Below are 15,485 nucleotides of genomic sequence, written 5' to 3'. Positions count from 1 at the left end.
GGCTCGTCGAGATTAGGAACTCGAAGGTAAATGCAGACACATGATTTAGACAGGTTCGGGCCACTAAATAGCGTAATAGCCTATGTCCTGTGTGTTGGTTGGATTGAACTGCTTTGGAGGGGGTCCCTGCCTCTCCTTATATTGCCGGGGGCAGGGTTACAGGTCAGTTGGTTACAAGAATACTAGTCGGATTCGACTAGACGAGTTCTACTCTTATTGCTACAAGTACTTTTCATAATCCTCGACTAGTTTCTATCTTGCCACGTAGACTACACTGTCCAGCGTCATAATTGTGGCGTCGCGCCCCCCCCCACCCCGGGGCCGAGCCCGCTTACACCTGGCAGCTCTCTAGGATATCAAGAATTCTCTCACAGACCAACACAAGTCTTTTCTGCGCACTTTGTCCTCACTCGTGAGCACCCGGGAAGAACTTCCCAGTCGATCACCCATCCCGAAATTGCTCCGGGCCAAGCACGCTTAACCCCGGAGTTCTTTGAGGATGAGCTTCCGGAAAAGAAGTTGCAACTTGTTGGTATGAGTATTCTATCAATCCTATTAAGTCTTGGGTCAGGATGTCACATACTCACCCCCTTAGAAGACCGACGCCCTCGTCGGTCAACCCCAAGCCAGGAATGTCCCCTCTTGGCCACGTTCGTGTGTCCAGTGCCATGCTGTCGTGCCCCCCGGGGCCGGGCCCGCTTACACCTGGCAGCTCTCTAGGATATCAAGAATTCCCTCACAGACCAACACAAGTCTTTTCTGCGCACTTTGTCCTCACTCGTGCGCACCCGGGAAGAACTTCCCGGTCGGTCACCCATCCCGAAATTGCTCCGGGCCAAGCAAGCTCAACCTCGAAGTTCTTTGAGGATGAGCTTCCGAAAAAGAAGTTGCAACTTGTTGGTATGAGTATTCTATCAATCCTATTAAGCCTTGGGCTAGGATGTCACAATAATCCCCATGTCAGATACGTCTCGATATCCAGCCCCATATTTAGGACTATCCAAACCTTCTGGTGGGTCCATATATGTATGTACAAAAGCTCCCGAGTACTTTTTAGTCAAATGCACAGTTCCAAGTACTTTTGTAGACTTCACCGACTAGTGTTGGTACTCTTCAAGTACTTCATCTAGTTGAATCTTCAAAAGTACCAAAAAACTGCCATGCAGCTAGAATGTGCTCAAGCCTCATGTAACACAGTCTTGTATCCAAGAATCTCATGTAACACGAAAGTCGCACTCCATATGGAGTAACCCCCGAACCTTAGGTTGAATCGAAGAATCAGGTTGAGGGTTAATCTGTAATTTGTATCACTTTCCCCTTAAAAACCCAGAGAAAAAACTTTTTGTAAATAGGCACGTGGCACACAGGCCCAAGCTTTTTACCGACTAGTTTGGTGGGTATAAGGGTCAACCTCTGGTCAACGTGACCATCTTTGAAAGGAAATCTGATATCTTCCGAAAATAGAGGTAACCGCCAATCCACAAAATCCGCGGATCCGTTAAACCTGAAATTCCTTTATCCATGCTACTGTTACTACACTGCAGTTATAAATAACGGAGAAAGTTATCCCTTTCGTTTCACTTTTGCCATCTGCTGTTCCAATCTCCACACTGTAGCCCTAGCGCTACCGCTGCTCAATCTACGAGCGCTAGCGCCACCGTCCCCCACCACTCAGCCCCCGAGCATATGCGACAGAAGAAACTCGTGACATCAAGGATGGGGAGAAAAGCTGCTGCTGTCAAGCCTACCATGGAGGAGAAGAAGAAGAAGTCTGACAAGAAGGAGTCGCAGTTGCCGGCGCCCAAGTACGGGAAGACGGACCAGACTGCGCCGCCAACTCCTGTTTGCGCTTGGAAGCGGTCATCCTTGAAAGAGGAGGAAATCAAGACGCTTGTGGCTACCAATCTGCTCCAAAATTAAGGTGTTAGGTTAGAAATTGAAAATTCACCAAAATTCTTGACGAGACCCTCCAAAGCTTAACGCTAGAGCTTGTCTGCAATATGTGTACATGTACGCAAAACTTTGCAATCATTTTCCCTCGTTGGATCTTCATTCAATTTTAATTTTGATTCCTCCCAACTTCCATGTACTACTTATTTATTTTTATGGTGTACTTGATGGTGGATGGCTCCATGCTGAATTTAGGTTGTATGTTGAATTTTTACCATGATTGGTACAATGGTGTGCCAATGATTCCTGTCTTGCTTAGCGAGTGAGTGGGTGAGGAGACGAGAGATTGACATCGCAATTTTCACCATGGTTAAGTACTACTCCCTCCGTTCCAAATTGTAAGTCATTCCAAGAATCTTGGAGAGTCAAAACATCTCAAGTTTGACCAAAATTATAGAGAAAAATATAAAGATTTATAACATCAAATAGATATACTATGAAAATATAATTGATAAAGAATCTAATGATACTTAGTTGACATTATAAATGTTATTATATTATCATATAAATTTGGTCAAACTTGAGATACTTTGACTCTCTAAAATTCTTAGAATGACTTATAATTTGGAACGGAGGAAGTACAATGGTGTACTACCAATTATCCAGGTGTTGCGTAGCGAGTGAGTGGATGAGTGAGGAGGTAGCTGATATAGCCGAGTGGTACATGTGCTAGTAGAAAGAAAACACACCAAATAAAAATGTGGGCCAAAACCACTAAATAAAAATATAAGTTACATGCTCATGATTTGATTTTATGTTTTTTATTGTATTGTATATGAGATACAAGATGGTCATGTGTAATTTTTCTATTCTGTGATTTTAATGAGCGGTGGATAGAGTCGAAGAAGGTACATGGCCATCAACTTTCTCCTGTTGGCATACTGCTTTATGTCCGCTCAACTTTTTCCTGCCCGTGAGTAGTTTATATAAAGGTGGGTCAAACAGAAATACGTTCATCAAGGATTGATGGGTAGGCAGCCGTGACCCTCAAATCAAATCAGAAGTTAAAATGGTGAGAGAGGCTCTAGAGCACTGCAAGACGTGTTAGTATTTCTCATACTCAGAAAACTGTACATACACCAAGATTTTTGGATTGAACCCTCGGCAAAAAGAAAAGGAAGAAAGAGTCTTCTCCCCGTTTAAAAAGCTCGCTCTCTAACTGACACAGGACAGGACCGCGCCGCCGCTAGCTCTCCGCCGTTTTCCAGGACGAACCGCCACCACCCACTGTTGGGGAGCTGACGGTGGTCTGCACGCCACCGTCGCCACTGCCATAGCTGGGCCCGGCCGTGACGCTCGCATCGTAGGCGATGCCGAGGTTCCTTAGCCGGTTGAGCTCCGGCAGGATGACGGTGGCGAGGTCAGGCCGGTCCCTCCGCCGAATCTCCGTGCACTTGAGCGCGAGCTTGGCGAATCCGAGCGCCTCGTCGACAGGCCAGTCCTTGACGGTGATGTCGAGCATCTGGTGGAAGGTGCCGGCGTCGATGGCCTTCTCGACGTGATGCGTGAGCCCCATGGGCGGGCGCGCGGTGACCACCTGCAGCAGCAGCACTCCGAGGGAGTAGATGTCCGACTTGACCCCGAGCTTGCCCGTCTGCTGGTACTCCGGGTCGATGTAGCAGAAGGTGCCCGCCGTCGCCGTTAGCCGGTACTGCGTGACGCTGTCCGCCACCGCCGGCGGCACGAGGCGCGCCAGCCCGACGTCGCTGATCTTGCTCACGTAGTTGCGGTCCAGCAGGATGTTGGCCGGCTTCAGGTCCCGGTGCACCAGCGGCTCCGGCTTGGTCTGGTGCAGGAACAACAGCGCCGTCGCGATCTCCGCGGCGATCCGGAACCGCTGGCTCCACGGGATCGGCGGCGTGCCGCCGCGCCGGTAGAGGCGGTCCTCGAGGCTGCCGTTGTCCATGTACTCGTAGACGAGGCAGCCGTACTCCGGGCAGGCGCCGAGGAGGAGCACCATGTTTGGGTGGCGGATGCAGCTGAGCACCTCCACCTCCTGCTGGAACTGCTTCCGGCCCTGGTGCGCGTCGGGGCGGAGCACCTTGATGGCGACGGGGGTGTGATCGAGGGAGGCGCGGTACACGGGGCCGTACCCGCCCTCGCCGATCTTGAGCTCGTCGGAGAAGCGCTCGGTGGACATCTCGATCTCGTCGATGTGGTACCGGCGGTACCGGAAGTCGTGGTTGGTGATGGCGTCCAGGGCGCGGACCTTCTCGTCGGCCTCCCGTCGCGCGCGCACCTCGGCGTTGCGCCGCCGCTGCGCCTCCAGGTCGGCCAGCCGCTGCGCCGCCTCGGCCGCCTCCATGGCCGCGCGGCACTTGGCCTTCTCCATCTCGGCCACCGCCAGCGCCGCCTCCTCCGCGTGCTGGGCCTCCTCCAGCCGCCGCGCGTCCTCCAGTTTCAGCATCTGCATCTCCTTGGCGCGCTGCTTCGCGTTGATGGCCTCCCGGCACGCCGCGTTGTACATGTCCATCGTCTGCTTCAGCTCCAGCCGGAGGCGCCGCATCTCGGCCTCCACCTCCCGCTGCGCCTGGCAGGTGGCCGGTGACATGGGCTCCCCGCCGGGGCTGGCAGCGAGGGTCGTGGACATGTCGAGGTTCTCGCTAAAGTCGATGGAGGAGAAGCGCGTGCTCTGCCCGAAGTCGAGCTCGGCGAGGGACTCGTGCCGCGTCGACCGGGAGGACGCGTCGGAGTAGTCCTTGCCGGCAGGCATCACGTGCTTGGCTGACGACGAGAGCGATCGCTCGCGGAACGGCGGCCGCGAGGTGAGCTCCGGCAGGGTGGAGCGGCTGTCGACGGAGCGCCGAGCATCGGGCATTGCCGGCGGCAAAAGCCCCCTGGAGCCGCGCCGAGAGTACAGCCCGACGGCTCCCCGGAGGGACTCGTTGTCCGGGAGGATGTCGGCGCCGGTGACGGCCGGAACGCCGCACTTGGCGAGCCTGACGTTGACGGACTTGCCCTTGGCCACCACGTAGATGTTGCAGTAGTCGGGCGCGCACTTCATCAGGGTCGACGGCACGTCCGCGTTCTTGAATTTCCTGCTCGAATTATAGAGGACGCAGTGTTTCATTTCAGGGCGTTTTAACTAGTGTCTGTCGATGATTCTCCGTTGAATCATACGTGCAATCCGGAAGAAAAATTGATGGAAAAAAGAAAGTGGAAAATTTGCGTTACTTGGTGAATGCATTTCTGCAGGCTCCTCCGAGCGCAATGCTCTGGATCTTGTTTGCAGTGATGTAACCTAGAATGGCCTTGGACACGTCTGCCTCCTCCAATATCACCTCGGATACTTCCACCTGCTGTAAACATGAATGATACCATCAGACACAAGATTGCAAATTTGGACGCTTTGCATTTGTCATTAGTCATTACAGCATTTCGGTTGAAGAATCCTCTGTAGGGGACAAAGATCTCCTTCATTTCAGCCTCCAGCGCACCCTGCGTCGTCTCTGCCAACGCAAATCCATCTGCACATCATCAAACGAAAACCATAGCTCAGCCGCCGCTGCTGCATGAAGGAACACCGGCCGGCGATGGCTACGGCGGCGATGAGAACGACGACGTACGGGTGGCGGCGGGGTAGTGGGCGGCGACGTGGAGGAGGATGACGTGGGAGGCGCTGGAGAGGAGGTGGTCCACGACCCACTTCGCGGCCAGCGGGCTGTTCCGGTCCCGGTCGATGGCCACGACGATGGTGGGCGCCGGCTGGTGCAGAAGCGCCGGCGGCGATGCGGCCCGGTACTCTTCCGGACTCAGTGGGCCCCCTTGCATCGCGCCGCCACCGTCCGGTGATTGTGGCAAGCCGCCGCGGCCACACCAACCGAGATGGACGCTGGTGACTGGCCGGTCGGTGGGTCGTGCGATGGATGCGGGAGGATGGGGGCGCGGGAGAAGAAGGCAGAGAGGTGAAGGGAGACGGGGTGTTCCGCCTCTCCTCCTGCCCTTCTTCCTCCTCTCTCCCTTGCCTCCAACCTTTGTCTCCAACAGGCCTTGTCCAATCCTTCCTCTACATCTTGCAGGCTAAATGCATGGCACAGGAGCAAGGACAGCCTCATACTATTCTTGCACATCTTTTTTTGAAAAAAATAATTTTCTCTTTGTGCAAATATTGTTGGAAAAGAAAAACATTTTGGCTTGGAATTGAGCAACCTAAAATAAGGGTGTAATTGATTGGGCATGCATGTAAAAAGCCTTGAAATAGCAAAGACAGGGATGGAAACAAATACAAGAGACAGAAGGCCAAAAAATGGCCAATCCAGGAACCATGACCATCAGTTGATCTTTCTACTTGTGTTCTTCCAGCATGACAACACCATGTGCTTCCCTATCCCATCACCATAGCAAACATAAACAGTTTCAAGCGTATTCTATATCATGCCAGTGACACCGAGACCCGCCGTCAAACGGCAAAAAGAAAAGTAACCCCTCAGATCCCCTCTAAGTTATATACAACTACAAAACTGTACAGTTTCTAGAGTTCTTGCAGACTGGTGACTTGGTTTTACAAGGTCAGGTAGGTCTTGATCATTGTTGAGCCGGTCGGATCAGAGAGTAGATGTCTGACGAGGTTCATTCGCAATTGATTCGGAGCTATCGCAAACATGTAGAATGAAAATAGTATTAGATCTACCGATGAAAGGGTTGAGCCCAAGAACCCTCGCCACATCCTGTTGACAATAACAATGGCTGTCAAAACTTCTTGGAAATTGTTACCTTCAGTACACCGAATCTCTATGAAAATAGACTGAAAACAGGGCAAAAGTGAAACTACCATTTCGGCACCCTGAAAAAGGCTTCGAAGAATGTTTGTATGCCTTCATTATTCAGTTGGATGATCAATGCCAATCCGAAAAGGAAAAATGAGCGTTGCCGTTTCCTTTCTTGAGGCCATAGTGTTCTCCAAGCTGAAACATCATATAACAATTAGAAGCAGAAGGTTTTGCTCACTTGTCTAAAATTTAAAAAGACTGAAGCTGTACTTGTCCAGAAGTGATGTCTATGAGAGTAAAAACCAGCAGAATACTTACCAAGCATTGATGGACTGTAATTTTGAGAACTTCCTGGCAAATATTGCGCAGGAACTCGGTTCCTTAAGATATCTGATATTACAGAGGCATATCTTGGAGCCTCAGACAAAGATCTGACCACTGAGTAGCCTATGAATTTTCCAACACGTTGTGAATATCAGCTAGATTGCAAGGAAGGACATGGTGTGTAAAAATTAAGGATTTGGCCATACCAGTTGCAGGATGCACCATACTTGCTGCAGCACCAAATGCAAGATTTTTCTGATCTGTATTTGGTAAGGAACCTCCAACAGGAATGTAGGACCATTCCTGAAACCAAGCTTCAGCATTTCAGTTTATGTTCACAATACATATGAATGAGAAAGTAACAAGCTGTTTGGCTGAGATTGCTGCAGCTGCTAGCCTTCTAAAACTACAGGAACCAGAGTTGTTGGTGCTGCAGGCGCAGCTGCAGCGCAGCGGCAAGAATCATAGCCGAACATGCTAGTGACCCTTAACTTCTTACCTCCTCATGAACTTTCAGGATCCGAACTCCCATTGCATCCAACCGATACATCAACCTTTTCTTAAGTACATCAAAGGGCATCGCATCTTTAGAGGCTAAGCATGTTTCCTGTGATAAAGAATTTGATCGGAAACTTTGAAGCATGGAAGTACTGGTTGTAGAATCACAGATGTAATGGAAGTTCCATACAGACCTCAAAGAAAACTCGTGTGGATGACATAGGCATAGCATACAGGAAAGTTGGATTTTCTTGTTCAGAATGCGAGAATTTCTCTTTGAAACAATCTCTGTAGTCCATGAAAACCATTAAGCTGGGATCATATGGATTGTTTTCCACCTGAAAAATTCAAATCATTCTGAAAGAACATATAACTAGTAACCAAATGCTATGTTGAAAGTTTCATCAAGAACGAGAATGAGCACTGATATTATGTAAATTATGAAATGGCAAATGAATTGAAAGTAACAGCTTCTTTGTGTACCTCAACTTCTACTCCATATGCAGTCTGCACACAGACACGGGGACCTCCAACCTCGTATTCTAAAAGCCGACCAGATGCTGCCCCCGAAGCAACAATCGCAAGCCTACAGAGTATCTCACGGCCCCTTTCACAACAGACTACTCTATGACCATCTGGAGATTCGATGATCTTGTCCACTTTCGAGTTGAGGTATGTAACGCCAGCTTCATAGCATCTGCCAATGATTTAAGTGTTGCTACTTGTCAATCATAGTATATCACGTTGCTTGGTAATTCATACTTTTGAATCCCATTATTGGTACATGAGAATTTACCTTCTCAGCAACTCCTCATGCAGCAGGTCACGGTGCACCCTGCCATATGGACGGCCAATCAGTATTGGTTCATTATTGTCTAGATAGACAATGGTATCCTTCCAGACATGCTCAATACAGCTCTCTAGACCAAGATCTGGACAGAAAAAGAGAGAAAAGAATAAGTATCGTCAAAGTAAATTATGTTGATAAAGATATTATGCAAAAACTCTTCATCGTAGCAATGCAAATAATATAATACCTTTGAATTCATCCTCCCACACACCATAGTTATTCGTGAACGGAAGGTCAGGGCCAATAAGACCAACAGTGAGGCCTTTCTTGGCTGACTCTGAAGCTAGAGAAAGACCGGCAGGACCACAGCCAATGATAACCAGATCAAGTACTGAATTTTCATTGGATATGGGCAGCAGCTGCGAAAAAGAAAAGACCACATATTCATTTTTCCTGAACCATACAGCGAACCTATGCCAGTACGATTTTTAGCTACTTCATCATGTAAGGAAATACTTCATTCCCTAAGAAAATAGGTTTACGATAAAACAAGAACTAAAACATTGTTAATGTGCACATATTTTTAACAGCACATGTTTTCGTCAAAGGTTTGAGCAATCCTAGGAAAAATGGCATAATTTTGAGGGATTACATGTGCCTAGACTACCCACTTGACTGCTTAAATTAAAGCAAAGTCAAACTGCGTGACATTAGACCGTAAATGACATGCCCATGTGTGTACAATCCAGTGAATTCAACATCACTGTGCATTCAGGCAACATCATACTGTTGGTGGAACTAGTAAGTAGTAAACAAAAAAAAAGAGACATGATCTTCATGTGCAAACACCCTAGGACGTGTGGCTGTGATTTATCTTCTTACAATAGTCCGGAAATGGAAGTGACTAGTCATTGTCCCTCCCCACCAATCACAATACCTTGAGTCTTGTGACAGTTCCTAAGTAGATTTTTCAGATCGCAGTCAAGTACAGTTACAGCACAATGTTCACTTTGTAATAGTATAAAACTGATAAGCTACTGTCATTTTCATGATAAAATGCATTTCAGAACTTTTAAACTACAGTATACACTTCCAAATGGACATAAACGATGATCAACTGTGTCAACCAGCCGAAGAGGAGATGGACAAGTCATCACCACCCGTTTCCACGGACGTCATTGTAGCCAAAGCACGTGAAGTACGGCGCGTGTGGTTCCATACTGAATTGTGCAATATTTTACTACGCTCTTAAATGATTACCCTAACCTACTTGGCTGGGGTTATTTCTCTTGAAAAAGATAAAGTTCGATTGCTGATGGATGGACAATATGAATGGTGTGCGGTTACAGGCAAAAATGAGAAATAGAAAGCTTCGATGTACATGAATTTTATCTCGTACATGTTAATCAAAGTTTATAGTGGCAGATGTTATGGATTTCATGTCCAGTAAATCCCAAAATACTAGTACAAGATAAGGGGACGAAATCTATAATCATGATCATTAGAACAAGCACAGAAATTGATTAGAGAATTATTAGTATCAGTAATCTAATAACCTTGGAGGCGATCTTGGACTGGCTTTCCATGGGCTTGGTGGCCTGCATTTGCACGTAGAGCAGCTCGCCGCCGCCCCCCTTGCGGTAGTCCTCCTCGTCCGCGAACTCCACGCCCGCCGCCGCCGCCCCGACCGCCGCCGTCTCATCGTGCTTCTCGGTCGCCACGCACCTCACCTTCGGTCCGGCCACGCGCCAGCCCGCGCCCTCCCGCCGCCGCCACCTCTCCACCTCCGCCCTCCGCACCTTGCTGCCTCCGCCGACCGCCCCGTGCGGCAGCCCGCGGCAGCCGAGCGGCGCGGAGATCGCCGCGCCCGAGAGCCCCATTGCGCCGCACCTCCTCCGGCTCTCACCCACAACCTCCTCTCCCGGCGCCGCTGTCTTGCTTCGAATTCCGCGGCGGTTGGTCGGAGGCGGCGGCGAAGACTAGCAGAGCAGAGGAGGTGGCCGCTGCGGCTGTGCCGTTGTGGAGGGAGAGGAGAGGCACGGGGAGAGGGGTATACCGGATATGGCACGTGGCGGATGTGGATTGGTCACGGGCCCCCGCGGCGTGGATATGGTTTTCGCTTTTCGGGAGCGAGGGCGTCGGGGGCCGTGACTCTTCGGCTGCGTTGCCCGTCCCGCGTGTCAGTGACGTGGTGCTTTCCAGAGTTGACCTGGGCTGGATAGAAGGGCCCTGTACTGTGTGATTTGGGCTGGAACCTTTTGGACGGGTACTTGTACTTTAGACATTTAGAGCTACTCCAGCGTATAATCTTTCCAAAACTTGTGAAATTTTGACATATCATATAGATGCTAAGCCAAACAAAATGCTTCAGCCTATAAACTGAAGCAAAATCAACTTTTTATAAAAAATACTTATGTGCGTTAGCTTTCCCTACCCGTACATGCAACAGATAAGGAATGATGGACAAATAAAACACTATTTTATTTAAAGCACCAGGTGCAAAAGTAAACACCATATCTAAGGTGGAGCTTCAAAGCACCCCCTTCTCCAGCATGAAGCACTAGGCAATCTTTCTCTAACATCTTCTAGCACCCCCTTAGCAACTCAGTTGGAGTTGTTCTTATTGGGATGTTGAAACTGTTGAACATCATTTTCTCTGATGTGACAATGACGTGGTACCAGTTTTACCACATGGAATCCAACGGACGGCCACTACGTTGAATGAAGCTGATAATTCAATCAAACATATAAAATTCATTCTTAACAATGTTTTAAAGGCCACAAGGCGACTTTGGAAACATGTGCGCACCTTATCGCCTACGCCTAGGCGACAAAGCGGACTGATTCCCCATGGTGAGCTGGGTTCGCCTGGATGCCTAGGCGACGCCTTCAAAACATTGGTTCATAATTCCTTAAGAAATGAAAATAGCACTCTGCCAAGAGTTAGTGGTTGCAACAGGCTCATATTATATTTTACTCTTCAAATATTGTATAGATGAATCTACATACTCTGGGGATACCTTTTCATCAAGCATCGCACTTCAGATTGCATCGGTTTTGCCCATGTTGTGGGCTTGTGGATGTTATTGGGGATTGGATCGGAGCATGTCACATCTAGTTATGCATGATTAATCTGCACCTAGCTGGATAAAATTCAGGTGATTATAAATGGGCGACTACGATATGATTCATTATCTCATTTTGTAAATATGTAGAGAGACAATATGATTCATTGTCTCACATTATGATTCATTGTCTCACATTATAGTACGTACAGAGATAGAAGGGGCAGATCCAGCATGGGGGCTAGAGCCTCCAACACACCCCCACCAAAAAAATCAATGAATACAAAAAGGAGGAAGAAAAGAAGGGAGAGATGAACCCCTCTTATCTCAAGATCTTGGAGCCGCCCTGATAGCCCATTTGGATTAGATATAGGGCCCTGTTGGCTGCGCAGCTGCTGCTGCAGCTAACGTTTAGTCACCATAGCAGACGCAGCAAGGCTTGTTGCATGCTGGTGTTGTTCTGTTGTGCTCCTTGAGCTGCAACCCAAACACTGTAGCTGTAGCTGCAGCCAGCCGCAAGTAACACAGCCGAGCCGGGCCATAGCTTTTAAAAGCTAAATTACACAACCTAAGTAGATACGAATATAATGGTAGTTTACTACTGATAGTTTCTTGGCGATATAATCAGTGGCAGAGCCAAGATTCTATAGTTGGGTATTCCCTTCTCCTAAGTTCTAACCCAAAAAAAATCTAGATGAACAGGAATCACTTAAAGACATTTTTTCAAAGCTCTATGATCTACACTTAAATACATACACACTAACTAACTAAAAGGTAAATCAGTTGTTCTACAAAACTTCTAATTGCAAAGCTCTGCTCATTAGTCAATAACATTAGCACTCACCGTTCAGGATTTCGTGTGCCGTTCCTGCAGCAAGTCCCTGTCGCTGTTGGCCATCTCCCTGTTTGGCCAGCTGGTCTCCAGCGGCAGCGGTGTTCCCCTGCCCCTACGGCCATGCGCAGTGCGTAGCGACGCTTGGCGGCAGTAGGATCACTGTTTGGGAAAGCCCCATCAGTACCAGGTTGGAACTCCCTTAGTACCGGTTGCGCAACCGGCATTGCTACTTCGATACTAAAAGGAACCCCTTTAGTACTGGGTGAAATAACCAGTACTAAAGAGGGTATTAAAAAATAAAAAAAGAAATCCCACCCTGCCTAAGCCGCACCCCGCCAGCTCGAGCCCGACCCACACCCCCCCTCGAGCTCGAGCCCCCCCCTGCCCCCCGCCGCCACCCTTTCCCTCGAGCCGCACCCCGCCTTCCTGAGCCTGAGCCCTCCTGTCGCCATCCCTTGGGCCCCTTGCCGAAGACGCGCCCCGCCACCACCATCCCTGCCATGCGTCCTGGCCTCGCATCGCCGCATCCACCCGTTGCCGCCATGGGAGAAAGAGAGATAGTGTGAGGGGGGCTCACCGTCACCACCGCATCCACCCGACCGCCACCGCAGCCACCAGCGCCGCCGCCGCATCCACATGCGCGAGCGACCGCATCTCCTGCACCGCCACCGCTCCTCACTGCCACAAGTGAGGGGCGAGCGAAGGGGGGAGGGGAGGGGCAGCGGGAGAGAGGTCCGGCGGGAGAGGGAAAGAGGGAGGGGGCCGGGAAGAGGAAGAGTGCGGAGAGGGAAAGAGGGAGGGGGGCGGGGAGGGTCGGGTCGGTGAGAAGATAAGATGAAGAGAAGAGGGAGAGGAAGGAGAGGAAGAGGGCCAGGCCGGTGAGAAGATAAGATGGAGAGGAGAGGGAGAGGGCCGGGTGAGAAGATAAGATGGGCTAGGCGGAGGAGATAGGGATGGGTGACCCCCTTTAGTACCGGTTGGGGCTCCAACCGATACTAAATGTCACCCATTAGTACCAGGTGGAGTCCCCACGCGGTACTAAAGGCCCGGTGGCACATTAGTACCGGGTGGGGGCACCAACCGGTACTAATGTGTACCCTTTAGTACCAGTTGGTGGCCCCAACCGATACTAAAGGGGGTCACGGAGCACTAGCCGTTAAGCCTGGAACTAATGATCACATTAATATTGGACCCAATTTCAACCGGCACTAATGCAGTGGACGAAAGATCCATTCTAGAGTAGTGGGTGCTGGCCACAGGTCCTTACCGATGCTGCTCCCGCACTTCGGCCACCGGGGTCTTGGATTTTGGGGAACAGACTGAGAAGAGAATTGGAGAGAGAGGAACCGAGCAAGTCGCCGAGACGGTGTATCTAGAGGACGAGCGGTGGTGGGAGCGGGCCAGCGAAGGCTGTTGCCTGTTGTGGGCGGAAGTTAGCCTGGGTGGGAAGAGGACTGCAATTCTAGGTTGGAACGGCTTTGGACTAAGTTTTAACTCAGGAAACTAAGATTGTGGCCCAACATGGCATGTATATATGTAAATACTTAATGTATATCTGATTTGCAGCTCAAAAAATTAGTTATTCCTGGGAATACCCAAGAATTCAGCAGCCTCTGCCAGTCCGCCTCTGGACATAACAATGTATTTTTTAACAAAAGACGTTCTTGTCATCATATACCTTATTTATATTAAGAAAAGCAATAAATAGTACAGAAAATATCTTGATAGAAAATAAAATTGTAATAACTTTTAGAAAATTTCTTCTCCACCGCATCGATCACAGCCATGACGTCGACTAGGGGCGGATCCAGCGATGGGTCAGCCAGGGCTCAAGCCCCTTCTACAGCTCTAGATATAACGGAGCCCCTCTCAGGCCTCTCCTAAAGTTTTAATCATGGATGAAGGAGAGGAGGAAGAAAAGAAGAAGCAAAGAAAGGAGAGAAGGAAGATGAGCCCCTCCTAACTTATTACACTATCCGCCAATGACGTCGACCATTCTATGCCGTTCCCCATCTGTGTCGATTATACTGGCATAAGAATGTTGTTGTCATGAGTTAATTTACTTGTCCATTCGTACCTTTTATAAGACAACAGGATCAGAATTAACAAACATCATCCAATGTTCCACATCCCAGATATATAAATGGCCGTAGTCCATTAAATATATGATATATTTATGTAGTGCCCACCATCAAACCCCAGCTCATATAAATCGAGGAGACCAGGATATCGAATAATCCAATGCTTGTTCCCATATCTAGCGCGTGCTCTTTCCGGGCCACCAGATTACCCATATCGGAAAACCTACCTGTTTGTCATTAGTTCAGAGAGGAGATTCGTTTCAAAAAAAGGAAACATGCTGGATTCCGAAGCTGACTTTGTGTCGAGTCTTATCAGGGCACCGATGCTTGATCATATAGAAATCCATGAACAGGAGCTCCAAAGTAGAAGTGACTAATGTTGTTGCGACAGAGAAAAGAAGAGAGAATTCGTACAGCAGAATAATTATTGGGGAGCACCAGTTCTTATTACTTTTCTTGGCACTTTGCTTCACCGTTAAAATATTTGCGTTGTAGGAATTGTTCCCTTAATGGAGTGATCATTTATTTGCAGCAGATGCTAGTAACTCAGTTTTTTGCTGCCAACATGATATCTACTTCACCGTTTACATGTTTTGGTCACATAATAGAATATGACAGTGTTAAGTTGTCCATTAATTAGTGAATCAACATTATCCAGAATTTTGGAGCAAAACGAGATAAAAAAAACTATATTTCTAATTTCAAGCAACTCGAGTATATGCATACATTCTTCAACAATCAGTTTTTTCTGATTAATGGTCAGTTTTTCGGTGCATTAACTCTCGATATAAAAGGAGAAAGGATTGTGAGTGCATACCCAGTGCTACCATGGATTACGGTGCTGCTATACCGTGCCATCAAACATGGTAGCTCTTAAACTAGTGCATGAAAGATTTATCTAAAATATATGGGTGGATCGAGAAAGTATATATTATCATGCAAAATTTGATGTTGAATAAAAAATAATGCAAAGAGAAATAAGAGAAAATTTGAATAGCTGCACATAAAAAGGAGAAACATGGCAGATCGAGTTTGGAACAATGTTATCTCTCTTTCTTTCTCTTTTTTTTTTACCATTTTCACAACTTTTTAAAGTATGGAAACACGGAGCGCATAAAGGTTGGGAGCACCATATTTGTTCTTCGACGAGGACGACACATCTCTATCTTACATGAGTTTTTTTATATGCCCGAAGAGCCTAACTATCTGAATAATGACGTCATAAATCAAGGA

The 15,485-nt window shown here is 48.4% G+C and overlaps 2 protein-coding genes across 2 annotated transcripts; both read right to left on the bottom strand.

Moving 5' to 3' along the window:
• Positions 1-2,975: 2,975 nt before the first annotated feature.
• LOC117859305 (U-box domain-containing protein 35) lies at positions 2,976-5,993 on the bottom strand. Its single transcript, XM_034742531.2, has 4 exons — positions 5,517-5,993; positions 5,323-5,417; positions 5,125-5,249; positions 2,976-4,988 (listed from the first exon to the last, which is right to left on the bottom strand). The coding sequence occupies exons 1-4, from the start codon at positions 5,719-5,721 to the stop codon at positions 3,137-3,139; spliced, it is 2,277 nt and encodes a 758-aa protein (XP_034598422.1). The 5' UTR covers positions 5,722-5,993; the 3' UTR covers positions 2,976-3,136.
• Positions 5,994-6,127: 134 nt separating this feature from the next.
• LOC117859306 (lycopene epsilon cyclase, chloroplastic) lies at positions 6,128-10,343 on the bottom strand. The gene is made up of 10 exons (XM_034742532.2): positions 9,828-10,343; positions 8,519-8,690; positions 8,278-8,413; positions 7,965-8,178; positions 7,676-7,819; positions 7,483-7,590; positions 7,190-7,286; positions 6,978-7,106; positions 6,722-6,854; positions 6,128-6,617 (listed from the first exon to the last, which is right to left on the bottom strand). Exons 1-10 carry the CDS (start codon positions 10,149-10,151, stop codon positions 6,452-6,454), a joined length of 1,623 nt encoding a protein of 540 aa, XP_034598423.1. The 5' UTR covers positions 10,152-10,343; the 3' UTR covers positions 6,128-6,451.
• Positions 10,344-15,485: the final 5,142 nt, after the last annotated feature.

Source organism: Setaria viridis, chromosome 5, assembly GCF_005286985.2.
Source record: "Setaria viridis chromosome 5, Setaria_viridis_v4.0, whole genome shotgun sequence".
NCBI classification, from domain to species: Eukaryota; Viridiplantae; Streptophyta; class Magnoliopsida; order Poales; family Poaceae; genus Setaria; species Setaria viridis.
This window is presented reverse-complemented; position numbering and strand designations above follow the sequence as displayed.